The 19,133-nt window shown below is 36.2% G+C and overlaps 1 protein-coding gene across 1 annotated transcript in view; it reads left to right on the top strand.

The window, feature by feature from the left end:
- LOC106132873 (myosin heavy chain, non-muscle) overlaps positions 1 to 19,133 on the top strand; it is an 89,352-nt gene that overhangs the window by 32,197 nt on the left and 38,022 nt on the right. Inside the window, exon 2 of the mRNA XM_060947005.1 lies at positions 17,539 to 17,695. Coding sequence (XP_060802988.1) covers positions 17,539 to 17,695 — 157 coding nt within the window. The remainder of the gene's footprint in view (positions 1 to 17,538; positions 17,696 to 19,133) is intronic.

Raw genomic sequence — 19,133 nt, 5'->3', positions numbered from 1 at the left:
ATGATTCCGGTTTAAGGAAAAAAATTTACTCACGGTCAAAGGTAAAAAATGGGTGTATCGCAATTTTCTTTAAAACGGTAAGTTTTTCAAATCGGAAAATTACCTCAGACATAAATTGTAGATCATAAAGTTATCTATAAAAAAGGTATCAATAATTTTTTTCAACAAAGCTACCGTTTCTGTGATACGAGTATAACGATGCAAAAAGTTGCAAGCGTCATAATATGCATCCGTTTCCTTGCCACCTCTGAGGTAGTGTACTATTAGCGCGTTTTTTTTTAACATTTTTATTATTAAACTTGAAAAAGTCTGAAATAGGTTAGAATAAACACGTGTTTTCACTACGCAGTGGCACTCAAGACTAACTTTCGCATTTATTATTTAAAAAAATAGAATAACCCTAAGTGAAGAAAATTATCTTAGGACAATAATAGAGATTACAATTATCAAATTCAATGCAATAATCAAATTAAAACTAAAACTACTTATAAAAAGAAAGAAAAAAGATGACTACAAACTAAAATTTAATTTATAAATTGTACAGTCCTTGCATAGCATCAACATGCGGGAATGTGCCCAGAAGGCTGGCAGCATTGCCAATTCGAATGGCAAAGCTGATTCTCTGAGCCAGATAATTTCCAGCCCTCCGGTCAAGAGATACCTCAATTAGCTTTTTCGACAATTGTCGGAAAAGCTGATGGGCAGATAGGCCCCCCGGTCCCAGAGTTTCTACCCCAAAAGGTTCAAAAGTATAGATATTACCGATAACTACATACAAACATACATACATAAAATCACGCCTCTTTCCCGGAGGGGTAGGCAGAGGCTACCTCTTTCCACTTGCCACGATCCCTGCATACTTCCTTTGCTTCATCTACATTCATAACTCTCTTCATGCAAGCTCGGCGGTTTCGGGTACTTTTGACCTGACCCTTTACCAGGACGTCCTTAATTTGATCAAGATATGTTCGTCTAGGTCTTCCCACCCCGACCTTTCCCTCCACACTCTCCATGTATATCTGCTTAGTCAACCTGTTTTCATTCATCCTCTCCACATGACCGAACCATCTCAACATACCCTTTTCTATTCCTGTAACTACATCTTCTTTCACATCACAACATTCCCTTATCACGCTGTTCCTTATCCGGTCACTCAATTTCACACCCAACATACTCCTTAACGCTCTCATTTCCACTGCATTTATTCTGCTTTCGTGCTTCTTTTGCCATACCCAACTTTCACTCCCATACATTAATGTCGGGACCAACACGCCCCTGTGCACACAAAGACTGCTCATAAAGGCATGCAAAGCTCCATTCACCATGTTCCCCGCGTTCACTCTCCTTTCAATATCACTATCACACACTTGCCATCTGATGTAAACTTTGATCCCGATAACTACATATTTGCGCCTTTTGAGGTTTTTTGCCTCATTTGAAGCAGAACGGCCTTAGATTTAGTAACCTGAAGATGAGACGGCGCAAGTGTGTCGACACAAGTAGCATCCCACACCAAAGGCCGCCCCAATCTCCAGGGTACCAAAGTAATACCATCCGGTCTCTTGGCATCATCCCGAGCCAGACCGTTTGGTTCTAGAACGGCTGGAACATGGATGGTGGCAAGAGCACGGAGGATTATATCATTTAGGGCGGCATGGCGCCCTAAACGGCCGGCACTCCTAGGGCATAAGAGGCCGTGGTGTCCATAGCCGACAACGGAATCCCCGCAAGGACAACTATTATTAAAGACTAACGGTATTTCATGTGTTGAGCATTCTGAGATAAAGCAGCTATACGAGCCTAGCCACGTACACAATTAAACAGAGAGACAGATGTTGTCTCAAGGTTTCACTACAGTATAAATGAAGGGACTGGGTTTCATTATACTTATGTATATTTTATATTTTGAATTCAAGTTAAAATTACCGACAGAACAATATTTTTACTTATATTACTGCTATATAGAGTATATATGAGACGTGCTTATGCATAATATGACGCTTGCAACTTTTTGCATCGTAATATCTCAGAAACGGTAGCTTTATTGAAAAAAAATATTGATTCCTTTTTATAGATATCTTTATGATCTACAATCTATGTCTGAGGTAATTTTCCTATAAAACTTAACGTTTTGAAGAAAATCGTGAAAATCCCATTTTCTTACCTTTGACCTTGGGTAATTTTTTTCCTTAAACCGGAATCATGGGGAATTTTGAAATAATGCTTTTGATTGTGTTTTAAACAATTATACTCATTTTCAGCTTGATGGGAATTAATGTAGCTTCATTCCTATTTTTTGGTCTAAATTGACCGGACTGAAAATAAAATGGAGAAATAAACCATCTACGCGAAGACCGACATCCGCGCGGACGGAGTCGCGGGGGAAAGCTAGTAAATCATATTTATGTAACAGGAACACTTCAGTTCTTGATCCAGATATCAGACCCTTTGCCAAATGTAAAAATATGAAGTCACTTACAGCTTTAGATGTTAAGATTTGTGTTGCCTATGATAATGTTTATTCTATTAACCTGACGATTTAGCTATTTCAATATGGAACATATTAATGTAATTTTAGGTCAGTTCGATATGCAACAAATCAATGTAAACAAAACAAAAGGTTAAGTGCCACTTGACATTGTCTAATTCCACTGGCTGGGTGGTCCCGACTTTGTGGTGATTTTATCACACGTTTTTATTACTCGATGGACGACTGAATTCAAATTTGTTATTTGGAGCGAGACCACATTTTAATATTTCGTTGAATATGTGCTGTAGGAGCTTCAACTTATTGGGATAATTCTAACTAAATCTTGTTTTAAATGTCTACATTCTTTTCTCCTTTATTTTTATAACGTATCGTTGATATAATTTTTTTCATAATCTTTAATTCCATTATCTTGATCATTGCAACTTTAAGGCTCAATAAAGTTAAAAAAAGTCATTTATTTCATTTTCAAATCAACAATTCCTTCTATCATACACTTTTTGTATATTTTAACTTGCATCTGCTAGTCTTTGCAGAACATATACTTTCCCAAATTCATTGCATTTGCCAATATGCACATGAAGAAATGCATGCATGCATGAAAGGGGTACATATAATGTATGTTTTGGGTGTGCGTATCAGATGTCTGAGTCACGGAAAACCCAGAGGTTTCCGAAACTGACGCATCATGCTAATATGGGGGTCACTTACACTCGGACGTGTCTTGGAATTTCTCTATGTGCCGCGTAATCAGCTGGTCGGATGAGTAACAAACTGCAAGTTATTTCTGATTAAGAAAAAAGTATGCATTCGCAATCTATACTAATATTATAAAGCTGAAGAGTTTGTTTGTTTGTTTGAACGCGCTAAGCTCAGGAACTACTAGTCCGAATTGAAAAATTCTTTTTGCGTAGAACACAGACCATTTATCGAGGAAGAGTATAGGCTATATAACATCGCGCTGCAACTATAAGGAGCAAAGAAATAATGGAAAATATGTAAAATAAGTAAAACTAAAGTAGAAGAGTACTAAAAAGCTCTGGTTGTGAAACTTTCCGTCAATGTGGATAAAAATGGTTATACATATTACTAACAAGGCGTGGAATTTTCTAAAATATAGATACTTGGTACATTTTTTGTTTATAACATATGAAAGAAGTTTATCTCCCAGTCAATGCAATAAAATATACCTGTCACACAGTACAAAAGAGATATTAGGTGAAATGATTGCATTACACAGGTTCACCACAAAGTAGCAACCGAAACCACCGACCGCAGCCGTGAACAGAAGCCTATGAGAACGCTTTAAATTTAAAAAGTTAAACTAAATAATAGTAAAATAAGAGATGTTTCTCATCTTCATTCACTCTTTAGGATCAAGATTGTACTTTATGGTTCTTATGAGGTGCTAGATAAAAAGCTTCCAATCTTTATGAATCAATACATTGTATCTGATTATCATATCTCAAATCAGTATGTGAATCTTAATTCAATCACTTAGCCATCCACCTGGAAGTGCCCTTATAGCCTTTCAAGTTGGGCTAAAGACCTGATACGTATGTACTGAATTTAATTGCAAAAAAACTGCATTTCTTATTTAGACAAACAATATTGAGTAAATGTTTTCCGTATATTAATATGGTGTACTTACTACCTCCTAATGGAGGATTTCTTTGCTCTGTTAATTTTTTTACTTGTTGGTTATGTTTGTACGTTTACTTTTTCTTTTATTTTTCCTTTTTGACTTTGATCACATGCAAGTAAATTGATTAGTAGTTTATCTGTAATAAGATAGATCACAGCGGGGATTAAAATTTCGGGAAACGAAGCATTCTCCAAAGCGCACCAGCTGAACATCCAACAGTGAACACGTAAAACTCAGAAAAGAGTCTAGAAATGTGAAATTGCTTACTTTTGTTCTCCTGCCTTAATATCAGCAAATTGAGTTATCTCAGTACATAAGCTGACAGATGGTGGTGACGTAAAATGATGAATGCGAAGAACTTGGGTGTCTGAGTCATTTGTGTCACTAATTGCGACATCACCTTTTAGGGAAACTGCCGTCCGCAGGCTCTTGACCCAATTACTAGTAAGAATGCGCCCGCACTTGCCTGCATGTACGAGATTTTTAATGGCGTTTTGTTACCTTCTTCTGAGACAAAACCCTTAATATCGGTTATGTTATTAATTAGTCTAAAGATCCAAATTCATATTAAGCCGCTTCTGAAACTATACCTATTATCTACATTCATTCTTCTTAGTTTATCTAATCTACATGTATCTAAGACGATGGGTATCATATTGATGTTTAAAAAGAAATAACCACAGACAAATAAATGCTGAAGAATTCAACTTTACATGCGGCAATCAATACACAACATTAACTCATGCATGAGTTATTGACATCGATTGGTCAAATTGAATCTTTAACTGCTCTGGGGTTTTGGATATTCTAATTGCTAACATTCCAATCTTAATGTACTCACTTTAAAGATTTAACTGGCTTTAGTTGCATTTAATGACGACTATTTAAGTACCCAACTAATTAAGGTAGATGTAACGACCAGCATTGATAAAAACATATCGACCGACCCAAATACATGGCAATTTGACCGCTATCATCTACTCGTAGGAGTTGTTGTGAATTAACAATGTTACATCCCTATTGTATTTATAATCTACGCTGTTACACTTGCGATAAAAATATATGATTGATTATGTATAGCTAAATCGATCCGAAGAGTGACGCCAAATTTATTATTTTCTAGTGAACAACTCGAATCCACTGTGGCGGATGAATTTGGAACAATTTTTATTCAGAAATCATCTACTTCTGCAATTTAGTTATATCGAAATATCGATTATTGAGTATCTACAATTTGTTGTTTATTATCATCATTCTTCTTATTTTATATCATTACCATAGTTTCGATAACAATAAAATCGACAACTAAAACATTCTTCTGCTAACTAGGTATTTCATATCGTAAAGTTGATGTCAAGTCCCTATTTCTCGATATCCCTATGTTTGGAGGGCATTGCACCTGCTTTCTGGAGGAGGGAGGGGTGCGACCAGACACCTGTCGACCTCTGCAAGGCGCATGTTGGAGTCAAAACTCGATTTGGGCAATTTGATAAATCGAATGTTTGGAAATAGGAATATTTTTGTTACAATCACTTGATTTAGGTTTAATGGATGTTGAAATTAATTTGATATCCCTAAATCTGATAATGTTTTCATTTTATGTTTGATTTAACCTAATGTCATTTTTTGTTTGTTTGTTTGTAATATCTTTATTGCATAGAAATTTACACAGTAACAAGAAAATAGTACATAGTTATATAAGAAAGAAATCACTTGCAATGGCGAAATTATCCCATGAAGGGATCTGTCTGGATCCTTTTGTTTTTCGAAGTTAATTCTTTGAAGCGAGATTTTAAAGGTTCAGTTTTTGTATTACTGTGGTGGACAGTTAACATTATATCACAATTTTTAAAATATTGGGAAATATACCTTCGGGGCCAAATAAATCTTTACAATTTTAACACTAAGATATAATAAACGCGAATAAACATACTTTTTTGAAAACTATATTGAAAAATATGTATCGATTAAAGAAACTAATTTATTTTACGTGCCTATCTTCAGTGTTCCGAGTATCCATATAGAGTTACTACACTACCTACATACAAAGCCGTATGTGTAATCGATTCGTGTGTAATTTATCTCAGGTTTACTTACTATTTGGTAACATCATCGTTCTCCATGTTAACCATCATATGACGTCATTGGACATTGTTTTAGGATTTAGAATTTTGTGATGTGTTTATGTCTGTGACAAAGCTATGCAGTTAGTGTAAAGGTATTCATATTAAATTCAAAATTTTTATTCATTATAGAGGCCGCCCGCGACTTCGTCCGCATGGAAACCCTATCAATCCCGCGGGAACTCTGGGATAAAAAGTAGCCTATGTGTTATTCTGGGTCTTCAGCTACCTACATACCAAATTTCATGGTATTCGGTTCAGTAGTTTTTGCGTGAAAGAGTACCTAACAAACATCCATACATCCATACAAACTTTCGCCTTTATAATAGTAGTAGGATTATGGGAACTTTCAAATATGACTTATTAATTGTCCATTGGTTGACGTCGAATAAATTACTTAAAACTAAAACTCAAAACGTCAGTGCTGAAGAAGCTGTAACAAACTGCACTGCAGCATTTTCTTCAGTAACGTCAACAAACTACAAAGATAGCCTTGATTTTGGACCGGATGGATTAGTTAGTCAATTAAGAACTGTATTTGCATAATCTAGTAGCGTACTTACATTGGCATCAACTGGTTTTATCATTTTATGATAAGGCCTATCTTGATCCCTATTTTAGTACATATTGACGCAAAAATAACAGTGATGAATACCTCAAAAATGATGAAAAGATGAAGACTTAATTGGATCCAAGACACAATTTCAAAAGGAATGGAAAAAATTGTAGGATAGACTTACTTCACCAAGATTGTTAAAAGGGCTGAACAAGAAGAAGAAATACCAAATACAAATAAAACAATATATAATTAATATCGTCGGCTATTACATTTTGTCACAACTTCGCCATCGTTGCCCGTTTCTGTTGTTTTGGTGAACTATCAACGGATGCACGATACGGCATTGCAGGATGCCGGCGCGGGTGAACGGCCCCCGTCGATAATGGAGAAATTATCGACGCTAATTGTCTAAATAATCGACAGTCCAAATGTCTATGACGCCGTATTGTTGTTCGTTTGTCGTCTATTGTGTCGGTTGATATAGTAAATATTGATGATATTAACGTATTTGTCTTGTTCCTGTTTGTATCCACACTTTATATGATCTTTTAGGAAGGAAATAATCTTTAATTATTACTTTTGATCATGATTACTGAAGGAATTATTTTTTTAGTTCCTACTTCTGATTCTTTTATTTGCTTTTAACGTGGAAACAAATATTCAAAAACAATAATCTAATATGGGTTAGGTTCACCTGTAAAAAGTTGCGAAGGGGTGTCGCCTCGTGTTAAACTTGACTTGCCCATACCAGAATCATTGTCAATCATAACCTCGGTCTCCTCTACAAATAGGTAACAGGAAGTTACACCAGGAGCATGATCTTAACAAATAGTATCACGTCGTTAGCGACCCTCTACTTCTAAAACGTTTATCACTGCTTCAAGTTACCCAATTTTGAGAACAATGATTCTCTCAATTAATGAGAGCAACAAATTAGACCGTGTAACCAGCGTGACTATAAAAATAAATCACGTCGTCGTTTGTTTGTTTGTGTTTTATAAGCGCGTGGGCGGTCAGTTGGTGTTTCTAATTTGACTACACATTTGCTATTGTTGTATTGCAGAATTAAATTTTGACCAGCTTGTTGCTATGTTGCCATCTCCAATGTTAATTTCGAGTAGTTATCTAGAACAAGATTAAAAGAACGTTGCTCAACGAAGGATTTCTGGATGATATTTTCTTTCCATTTCCGTTCTTTCCATCGGATATCAGTTGCAAATCTGCGTCTACACTTGATTCTGTAAATAAATCTGGTCTATTGGCATTCTCATCATTTTGTATGAGCATTCCATTACCACCCCGCCCGATAAGTACATAACCGATTTTATCTAAACCGTCAATAGCCAAATAGGACTAACCTACAGTTTACCATTGCCCATATGTGGCTCATGTAACTATTGGCAGGAATCGGAACTTTATTTCATTGAGATTAAAGCTCGTTTTTTTAATGTTTGATCGGGTGTGGGTGATAGCTTCATATGTGGAATAGAGCCATATTATTATTTCAATTAGACACGTTTACTAATTCTGCTGTAATTGTCATGATCTAAGTGTTTGATATCGATTTGTGTCAATAGTATCAGATGTGTGAATTATATTTATGAAATTTTGTATCTATAATATAAATGATAAATGTGAATCTCGTGTTTGTGCTGTAGTAACAATTTTTTTCCATAGTCACACAAAATCTTGAAACTTTTTATACTATTCATCATCATGATGAAGTGCATCACGCGTACCTTTATTATTTATAGCCACGCTTGGTGATAGTATATCAAATCAATCAAACGGCCTTGGATGGCCTTGCTCATCGTTTGCACAGTTGCGATCTGAGAACTCAATTGTTTTCTTAAATTTAATGTGATAGTGAATCCAGTGATTCCAACAAAATAAATCTCATATAAATAAATTAATCTGAACAATGTATTCTCTCGTCCACATTCTATTCTAAGTTTGGATATTTGTGTAGTTGACGTTGTTGAAGAAAATGCTGCAGTGCAGTTTGTTATCGCTTCTTCTGCACCGACGCCTTGGAAGCGGCAGTAAACTTAGTTTTAAGTAATATATTTGACGTCAACCAATGTTGTGAATCCAGAAGATTTGGCAATTATTAAGCGATATGAAGTATCATATAATAATGAATAAAAATTTTGAATTTGAATTTGAGTAGAAGATTGATGATTCCACAAAAGTAATTCCTAATCCCAAAACACATTCAACGATAATTGCGAAGAATCGTGTCATTTGTCATAGTGTATTAAAAAAACTGACCTTCATTTTGTTTGTACCATTTTTTTGCTCCTCTTGGAGAGGCTAGCTTCTCCATTTGTTATTGTACGGAGTTTTTTGTGTACCCATCAGTATTTTGTAACTGCTAAATGTTTAAGCCAACGTCATGCTCAATGTGTGGCGCCTGTATGGAATTAATTACAATTAGGTTCTTGCTAATGTCATAAAGCTGTGACGTCATCCGCCAAGGGGATTGCTTTCAGCCAAATTGCTTGTTTTCTAGAAGAACACTAGAATTTCAGATTAGAATTTCAACATACATACATACATACATATGGTCACGTCTTTATCCCTTGCGGGGTAGACAGAGCCAACAGTCCCGAAAAGACTGAATGGCCACGTTCAGCTATTTGACTTAGTGATAGAATTGAGATTGAAATAGTGACAGGTTGCTAGCCCATCGCCTAAAAAAGGATCCCAAGTTTGTAAGCCTATCCTTTAGTCGCCTTTTACGACATCCATGGGAAAGAGATGGAGTGGTCCTATTCTTTTTTTGTATTGGTGCCGGGAACGGCACCAATACAAAAAAAGAACCACACGGCACTTAGAATTTCAATTTTGATGTAAAACCATTCTGTTAATCTGTATCTACTGCCTTTTGATTATGGAATTCATTTTTCAAAATAATGTGATCGTTATATCCATAATTAATATGTAAAACAGTTGTAACAAAGTCACTGTGTTTGGTCACGCGCATAAGCGTGGAATTCTTTACCAAAAAATTTCCTGACCTCTGCAGGTTAAGGAACCCGATTATTTACAACCACCGTAAAAGGAAAACCAATCTGGCTCAAACCGCACTAAAGCTGTTTTCGGCGGTGAGACGCACTCGAGAAATTATGACCGAATATGACTTCACATAACTCCGTGAAATTTGGAATACCGATGATTTGCGTCAGCATTATTATAATATTCATCTAAAAGTTCTTTTTGTCTCATTTTTAGGCGAATTCTATAGAATAGAATAGATTTATTTTCAAAATTGGATAGGTAAAAGGTGTCACTAATTGACGCTTCATCAAATAAATCTAATTATATCTGCTACCGCTTCCAAAGCGCATGAGTAGAAGAAGCAGCCTAACTAAGAACACTGCAGCATTTTTCATGCAGTGGTTCTTCGTAGTAGCTATGTAGTGGTAGACTAATTCTAAGAGCTGATATTGTTGAAGATGTTTGTTGACATTGTTGTACAATTAATAAAAATAATAGGACCACTCCATCACGTTCCCAGGATGTCGTGATGATGATGTGGGATGTCGTAAAGGGCGACTAAAGGATATGCTTATAAACTTGGTATTCCTCTTTTACGCGATGGGCTAGCAACCGGTCACTATTAATCTCAATTATATCATTGAGCCAAACTGCTGAACGTGGCCTATCAGTCTTTTCTACTTCTTCCTCTGTCTACCTCGCAAGGGATATAGACGTGATTATGTGTATGTATGTATGTAACTAATATATTCCTATTAATAACAATGGCAGTTTATTAAATCTATTAGGTCATGCGCATTATTCTTTTGAGGTTTGTTGATCAACACTTTGTAATTAATTATATTTGTATGAAACCTTTTTTTAATTGTTTCGTTTGGATTTACATTCTTTAATAAATAAATGATGATAGGTATTTTAATAAATGAGAACTTTTGACATTTAGACATATTATGTTGATGAGTTTTAGATGGCTGAAGAACATGGACATTAATTTATTTATTTATTTATTTATTTATTGTGACAAAAACGGTTTACACCTATTACAATTATCACACTTTACAATTTGAAACACAGGTATATCATATTAAGTTAACCATATTAAATCATATAAAAAATTTGAATAATGAAATTAAATTTGAATACACATAAATTAAAAACAACAAAAATAATATTTTAAAATATATTAAAATTTTGAACTCAAGATTATCGTCATACGCAATGATGACATACATACAAACAGTCACGTCTATATCCCTCCGGGGTATACAGAGCCAACAGTCTTGAAAAGACAGGCCACGTTCAGCTTTTTAGCTTGATGATAGAATTGAAATGCAATCATGATTATGATCTTTAATTTTTAATGTGTAAGTTTTCTTTACAAAAACTCAAAGCAAATAGCAGTTGTATTCGAAGCAAAAAATTAAAGTTGTTGATTGGACTACACCAACATTAAATTGTTACGGAGTGGTTATGTCATGTCACGAAATACCAATGCCGTGAGTCAGATTTACTTGTACGCTGACGATACCTTTCTTGACCACTACGTAGGTACTTATAAGTACATATTGTAGCCTTGAGTATTAGTTTCAATTGTGTTTTTAGTAAAATTATTTTCATACATACATACATACATATGGTCACGTCTATATCCCATGCGGGGTAGACAGAGCCAACAGTCTTGAAGACTAAATGGCCCAATCAGCTATTTGGCTTAAGGATAGAATTGAGATTCAAATAGTAACAGGTTGCTAGCCCATGGCCTAAAAGAATAATCCCAAGTTTATAAGCCTATACCTTAGTCGCCTTTTACGACATCCATGGGAAAGAGATGGAGTGGTCCTATTCTTTTTTGTATTGATGCCGGGAACCACACGGCACATTGTAAATTATTTTCAAACGATTTTTTTCTTCTGGTCTCAACCTGTGGGGTTCAAAAATTGGTTGGTTGGGAATAGACCATTTCTGGGTGCTTCCTTTTGACCAGGTCGCTTTGAACGGTATTTGGCAGATGTCGAAGCCCGCCGTTTCTAATATCGTTGTCATGTGAGCGGGGTAGATGTCCAATATTCACAACACTCTGAGCCAGATGGTGATGGATGGTGTAATGTAGAAGTCCGCCGCGAGGTTTTAAACGGCGGACTTCGACGGCAGATATTTCGATTTTAAACCAAAGGTTGACTGGAAGAGATTGCTTGAGCGATAAGTCCGCCATTGTATCTCATCACTTGCATTGGTGACAATAAAAATGTTGGTACATAATAATATCCTACACTTGCTGTTCCCGCGACTTCATCCGCGTGGTATAGTTATTATGGGCATCATTGAAGCCCTCAAGGATGAATAATATTCCCCGTTTTTTCACATATTCCATTATTTCTTTGTTCCTTATATTTGCAGCGTGATGTTATATAGTCTAAAGCCTTCCTCGATAAATGGTCTATTCAACGCAAAAATAATTTTTCAACACGAACCAGTAGTTCCTGAGATTAGCGCGTGCAAACAAACAAACACTTCAGCTTTATAATAATAGTATAGATTTAAAACCAACACGGCTATGGTTCTGGCCTCATTTGGTGGTAAACTACAAACAAAACATTTGGATTTTAAATGTAAGACCTACTATACTGTCTGATTCAATAAACTCATTACCAATTCAACACTATCTCTTACAAACGCGAGTGTCGGTTTCCACATACGGCGGCGCGGCGATTTCTTCTCCATAGATAGATAAATAGACAAATAGTCCAAAATTACTTTTGTTGTCCTCTCAACAGATGTTTGGCGCCGCCTTCTTGGGCGACACCTGAATAAGATACCATACTGGGCGCAAAGTGAACGTTGCAACACATACTATATATATAAAATGGCTGAGGCATGTACACAATCGTACAAATATATCTTACTAGAGGCCGCCCGCGAAACCCTATCGATCCCGCGGGAACTCCGGGATAAAAAGCATATGTGTTATTTTGAGTCTTCAGCTACTTACATAGCAAATTTCATGATAATCGGTTCAGTAGTTTTTGCGTGAAAGAGTAACAAACATTCATACTGTCATACTCACAATCTTTCGCATTTATTATCTTTTTGACTCTTATTGAGGTAATAGTTTTGGCTATAGAACGCTACATTCGCTCACACACACGCTGATTAAGGAATTGTGTGATTAATGAAGTTGTGTTTTATCAAAGAATTATCAAACTGGAGTATTTTATTTTTTTTCTCTATATAAGTTCACGATCATGAATTGACATGAAGTTCTAAAACATAGAAGTAAAAGAATGTCCGTCACTTGTTGTGTATGAATGTAGTGTTTGCAAGTTCCTTGAATTTTCACTTCATATTTGTCGTCTTTTTAGTTTCCCATGTCGTAAATAACATACATATGGTCACGTCTATATCCCTTGCGGGGAAGACAGAGTCAACAGTCTTGAACTAACTAAATGGCCACGTTCAGCTTTTCGTCGTAAATAAACCAATGTAAATGTTTCTTTGTCAGTGTAGACCAAGAATTATTTGCCTAAGATGACTTCGGGATTTTTTTTAGTTTCTTTATATTTCAATTCTTTGGAGTTTTAGAACCATGTGTAAGTATAATGCAATATTTATTTTCCTAAAATCATGTGTGCACTCGGTCTTATCTAAAGCTCGCTTTCGCATTAGCCAACTAATGTAGATCCATATACAGGCACGGATTGATACGACCAAATATGGTTGGACCCTCATGGTAACCGTGCCGTTTGACTTTTTGTGCCTTTCACGCCTTGCCGGATCATTGCGACATTGTTGATAGTGACATGTATTGAAGTTATATCATGTTTACGCTTGTGTTGATTGGTCTATTGAGGCAATATTATAAATTCTTCTAGAATAGAATAGATTTATTTTCAAAATTGGATACAAGGTATCACTTATTGACGTCACATCACTTAAATCTTATTATAACTACTACCGCCTCCAAAGCGCATGTGTAGAAGAAGCGGCGGAACAAACTACACTGCAGCTATTGGTTGGATTCGTCCAATCAAAAATATATCCTACTACTATTATAAAGGCGAAAGTTTGTATGGATGTTTGTTACTCTTTCACGCAAAAACTACTGAACCGATTACCATGAAATTTGGTATGTAGGTAGCTGAAGACCCAGAATAACACATAGGCTACTTTTTATCCCAGAGTTCCCGCGGGATTGATAGGGTTTCCATGTGGACGAAGTCGCGGGCGGCCTCTAGTAGAATATAAAAATAGAAATATATACATATGGTCACGTCTATATCCCTTGCCGGGTAAATAGAGCCAACAGTTTTAAATAGACTGTAAGGCCACGTTCAGCTATTTAGCTTAATTATAGAAATAAAAAGTGGCAAGTTGCTAGCACATCGCCTAAAATAAGAATCCCAAGTTAAGAAGCCTATCCCTTAGTCGCCTCTTACGACATCCATGGGAAAGGGATGGAGTGGTCCTATTCTTTTTTCTTTTTATAGCGGAAACCACACGACACATAAAAACAGAAAAATAATCATAAGATTTTAGAAAATTTAACAGACAGATAAGACCCAAAAGTTTTAAATTTTCATTAAATCTTCTGTTTCACCAATTTTGATAATGTGTGATATCTTAAGAAATTAGACATGGTTATAGGTAACCAACCATTAACTTGATTACATTCTTGTTTGTATCGACATTCAAATTTTGCATTAATGTCAATTGAGAAACTCATGCAAATACTAAAGCTGATATACTTAGTCGTTCAGCAAAGGCCGTTGCATTTGTAAACACACATGCAGATAGATGTAAACACAGTTCACATCGGGGTCGAATTGCAAATTGATTACCACGATGCCCTCTATATATCAGCTGATAACTTATCTGCTTTGATGTCGCCGGCGTTTAGATCAACAGGGCCAATGTGAATGCATACATCCATAATGATTGTGTAAACAGTTTGTTATCAATGTTATTTCAAATTTTTTTATGGCTGGATTAAGATATTACATTGAACATACATATATATAATCGCGTTTTTTTACCTTGCGAGGTAGTTAGAGCCAACAGTCTCGCAAAGACTAAGAGACCACGTTTCAGCTGTATAGTTTTATGATTGAATAGTGATAGGTTACCAGCTCATCGTCTAAATGAAGAATCCCAATTTTATTAGCCTATCCCTAAGAGATTACCCAAATTACTTTTGTAAAAAAGTGTGTTTTGTACAGTGTACATGACCTCCCTTAAATCCTACTAATATAATAAATGCGAAAGTTTGTGAGTATGCCAGGATGTCAGTATGGATGTATGTTACTCTTTCACGCAAAAACTACTGAACCGACTACAATGATATTTGGTATGTAGGTAGATGAAGACCCAGAATAACACATGGGCTACTTTCTATCCCGGAGTTCCCGCGGGATTGATTCCACGCGGACAAAGTTTCGTGCGGCCTCTAGTCATCGATAAAGTAATGATCAATTCACATTCCATAATATACTGAAATGTTTAACCTAAACAGTGAACAACCTTTCCTTACAACAAATGTTAAGTAATAATTTGTCCAGTTGATCATACTATCGAAACTAATGGTCCTTCGACGAAGACAATAATGTAACGAATTTATTGGAATCCTTGAAAGCTACACAGTTCAGGTCATCGTATAACGATCGTGTCAATTAGCGGAATGCAATAATTATCTATTAATTAGTTGTTTGCGCATAGATTTATAGCCAGCCTAACGTTTACTGCTTGACCTGGATTGCAAGTAAAAACTAAGTCGCAGTTTGGAGTCGCTAAGACCTTTTACGTCACTTAATGTCACGTTATGAAAGCAAGGTGATTTAGGTGTATGTCTATTATCTTAATTCAAAAATAGTTTGGTACTTATAACTGACAAAGTCGATGGTATTTTTTTTCGATAATATCTTTAGCTGTTGTCTTCTTCCTCCTGGCTTTAGTCCCGGTTGCATTCTCGCCTCTCTTAAGAGGAGCCCGGGATATGCTTTGGCCATGGATCCTAGATTGGGTGAGTCAGGTTTTTACGCGAAGCGACTCCCATCTGACCTCCGCCAACCTTTGCAGGTAAACCAAACCCGTATTGGATCCATGGTATAATTAAGCTGTTGTATCAATTAGTAATGTCATAATCATGATTAAGTGCAAAATTAAAAAAAAAAACTGTAGGTCTGGAAACTGACTGGTAGGAAATAAAAGAAAAATATAATTCCCTAAGTATTCATGAGCACCACAGTCGGATGTTTGTAATTTTATGATTTGTACCTGTTGTCGTTAAAAATTCAATTTATTGTAATGCAATTGGCTATTCAAATCAATCTAAATGTACTTAAGCATCAACGAAGCTAAGATGTTCAAGACATTAAAAAGAGAAGAAATTATATCCGGATCCGCACACTTGGCAGTAAGCGCAAATTGATGCATACATCACAATCATGCGCATCCGAATGATATTAAAATCGCACCCCGCATAGTTGCTAAATTGAGTACATATTGTATCGTAATATATTTCAAAATTACACATATTTATACTTACATTACATAATTATACTTATACATACATATATTCTCGTCTATATCCGTTGCATGGTAGACAAAACCAATGAACGAAAGTCTTGAAGAGACTGATAGGCCACGTACAGCTGTTAGGCTTTATGATAGAATTGAGATTCAAGTAGTGACAGGTTGCTAGCCCATCGCCTAAAAGAATCCCAAGTTTATAAGCCTATCCCTTAGACGCCTTTTACGACATCCATGGGAACGAAATGGAGTGGTTCTATTCTTTTTTTTTATAAGTACCGGGAACCATAGGTTACTTATAGGTTTATAAGCCTATTTCTCACTCGCCTGTTATGCATAAAGATGATGGCAAGTCAAATAGTGTTAATCTGTTTATGCTCCCTCAAACACTGTCCCACGTTACCAATAATATTTACAAGCCCATTGACATCGCCTCTTGACATCAAAACACCGCATGATTGGTCATAATTACTAGAACTGTCAATGATGAGACAAAATACGAATTTGACGGAACCCATATGCATTGTCGACCTTATTACGTTTGGAATATGGTGTCCTCAATGATGCTCACAATTTTTATTCAACAATGTCACGGTTTGTATAGTTTATGGGTTATTTGGTTATGGTCTGGTGCGAGGAGATAGTTTGTATTGATTGATAGGGGCTGTTCTTTCATCTGAATCAATATCGTTTCAGAAGTTAGTGTCATATCCTACGGAGACCAGTTTTCCTAAAAAGCCTTGCACAGGGGCAGGCTTCGGCATCATTTCTACCAACTGAACTTTCTTTACGAATAGAAGCGAGATGTAAAAGAGTTTGGTGTGGGTGGTGGAAATTCCACCTTTCTGTATTTGATAATAGTATTGTATTATGTGTTCTGTCTTTTTTGGCGGCCCCTGTGGCGCAGCGGTAGTGCGCCTATCAGTGCGACCTCCAGTGTAACACTGGAGGTCCCGGATTCGAATCCCGGACAGGGCATGATGAGAAACGAACTTTCTGTGAATGCCCTGGGTTTTGGATGTTTATCTATAAAAGTATTTATTATAAAATAAAGTATCGTAAAGTTAGTATCTCGTAACACAAGTCTCGAACTTACTTCGAGGCTAACTTGATCTGTGTATACTGTCCCGTATTCATTTATTACTACTTTAAGACTGTCAACTTCTAGCTTTGTGACTAAAACAGTTTCAATTGTCCACAGACATACTCCGGCCTCTTCTGCGTGGTGGTCAACCCTTACAAGAAGTTGCCCATCTACACCGAAAAGATCATGGAGAGGTATAAAGGGATCAAGAGGCACGAGGTCCCGCCACACGTCTTCGCCATCACAGACACTGCCTACCGCTCCATGTTGCAAGGTATCCGCTTTTTCTTCCTCTTCACAGCGTATTCTCGATTATATTCTTAGCTCTTGGTTTAAGAATTTAATCAACACAGTTTTTTCGGCGGACATTTGACGCATTTGCTTAAGTCTATTCGCATTTTATTGGTCTCATAGAAAGATTCCACAGCAGTAAAAGTGTAAAAAAATTTAATTACTTAATTGTAACGCTGTAAGAATCTGTTCGATAAGGGAATGCTGTCATGCGAAAGCAGATATAGGAAAAGAGTACCCCAAACCGACGAGCTTGTATAAATACAGTTATGAACGTTGCCGTGTCGTTCCCGGCACCAATAAAAAAAAGAATAGGACCACTCCATCTCGTTTCCATGGATGTCCTAAAAGGCTACTAAGGGATAGGCTTATAAACTTGGGATTTTTTTTTGGCGATGGGCTAGCAACCTGTCGCTGTTTGAATCTTAATTCTATTAAGCCAAATCGCTGAAAGTGGCCTATCAGTCTTTTCAAGACTGTTGGCTCTGTTTACCCCGCAAGGGTTATGGACGTGATTATATGTACATATGTATGAATGTGGATGAAGCGAAAGAAGTATGCAAGGATCGTGGCAAGTGGGAAAATTCCTGACTTTCCTACCGGAGAAGAGGCGTGATTTTATATATGTCCTCTCCATACTGACATTTTGATATGGCGTTAAAGTGACCAGCACATATATATTATTTCCAATGCATACTTGCCAATATATTGATTTTCAATGCAATTCGTGCCTGTACGCTAAGGTCGTGCGATATCATTGGAATTATTCATGTCTGTTATTCAACAAGTTGAAATTATAAGGTACCGTTACTTACAAAGTGAAGATGGAGGTGATTTTATATCAATTCGTTTGATTGGATAAACCAAATTTCAATTATTTTTCTGATATTTGAGATTTTTTTGTGGTTATAACACACCGGACACTACTTTTGCATTGAATTTGAAGCTTACAGTACAATGAGAACCGTGTGGTTCCCGGCGCCAATAGAAAAAATTATAAGACCACTCCATCTCTTACCCCATGGATGCCGCAATACGCGACTAAAGGATAGGCTTATAAATTAAGGATTCTCTTTTAGGTGATGGGCTAGCACTAGCAACCTGTCACTATTTGAATCTCAATTCTATCATTAAGCCAAATAGCTGAACGTGGCCATTCAGTCTTTTCAAGACTGTTGGCTCTGTCTAATATAGACGTGACCATATGTATGTATGTATTTAAACTTTATTGTACAAACAATATTGATACAATTGGCGAACTTAATGCTAAATGCATTATGTTACAGACGACCTTTGGGTTAAGCAGAGAAATTAAGTAGATGCTCGGATTTATTTTTATCTTGGGAGCAATCTTCAAAAGACACATTATATGTATGTATGCTCACGATTCAAATCAAAAGAAATTTCCAAATTCCCATGTT

This window comes from Amyelois transitella, chromosome 12 (genome assembly GCF_032362555.1).
Source record: "Amyelois transitella isolate CPQ chromosome 12, ilAmyTran1.1, whole genome shotgun sequence".
NCBI classification, from domain to species: domain Eukaryota; kingdom Metazoa; phylum Arthropoda; class Insecta; order Lepidoptera; family Pyralidae; genus Amyelois; species Amyelois transitella.
Note: the sequence above shows the minus strand (reverse complement) of the source record. Positions and strands in the feature narration are given on the sequence as shown.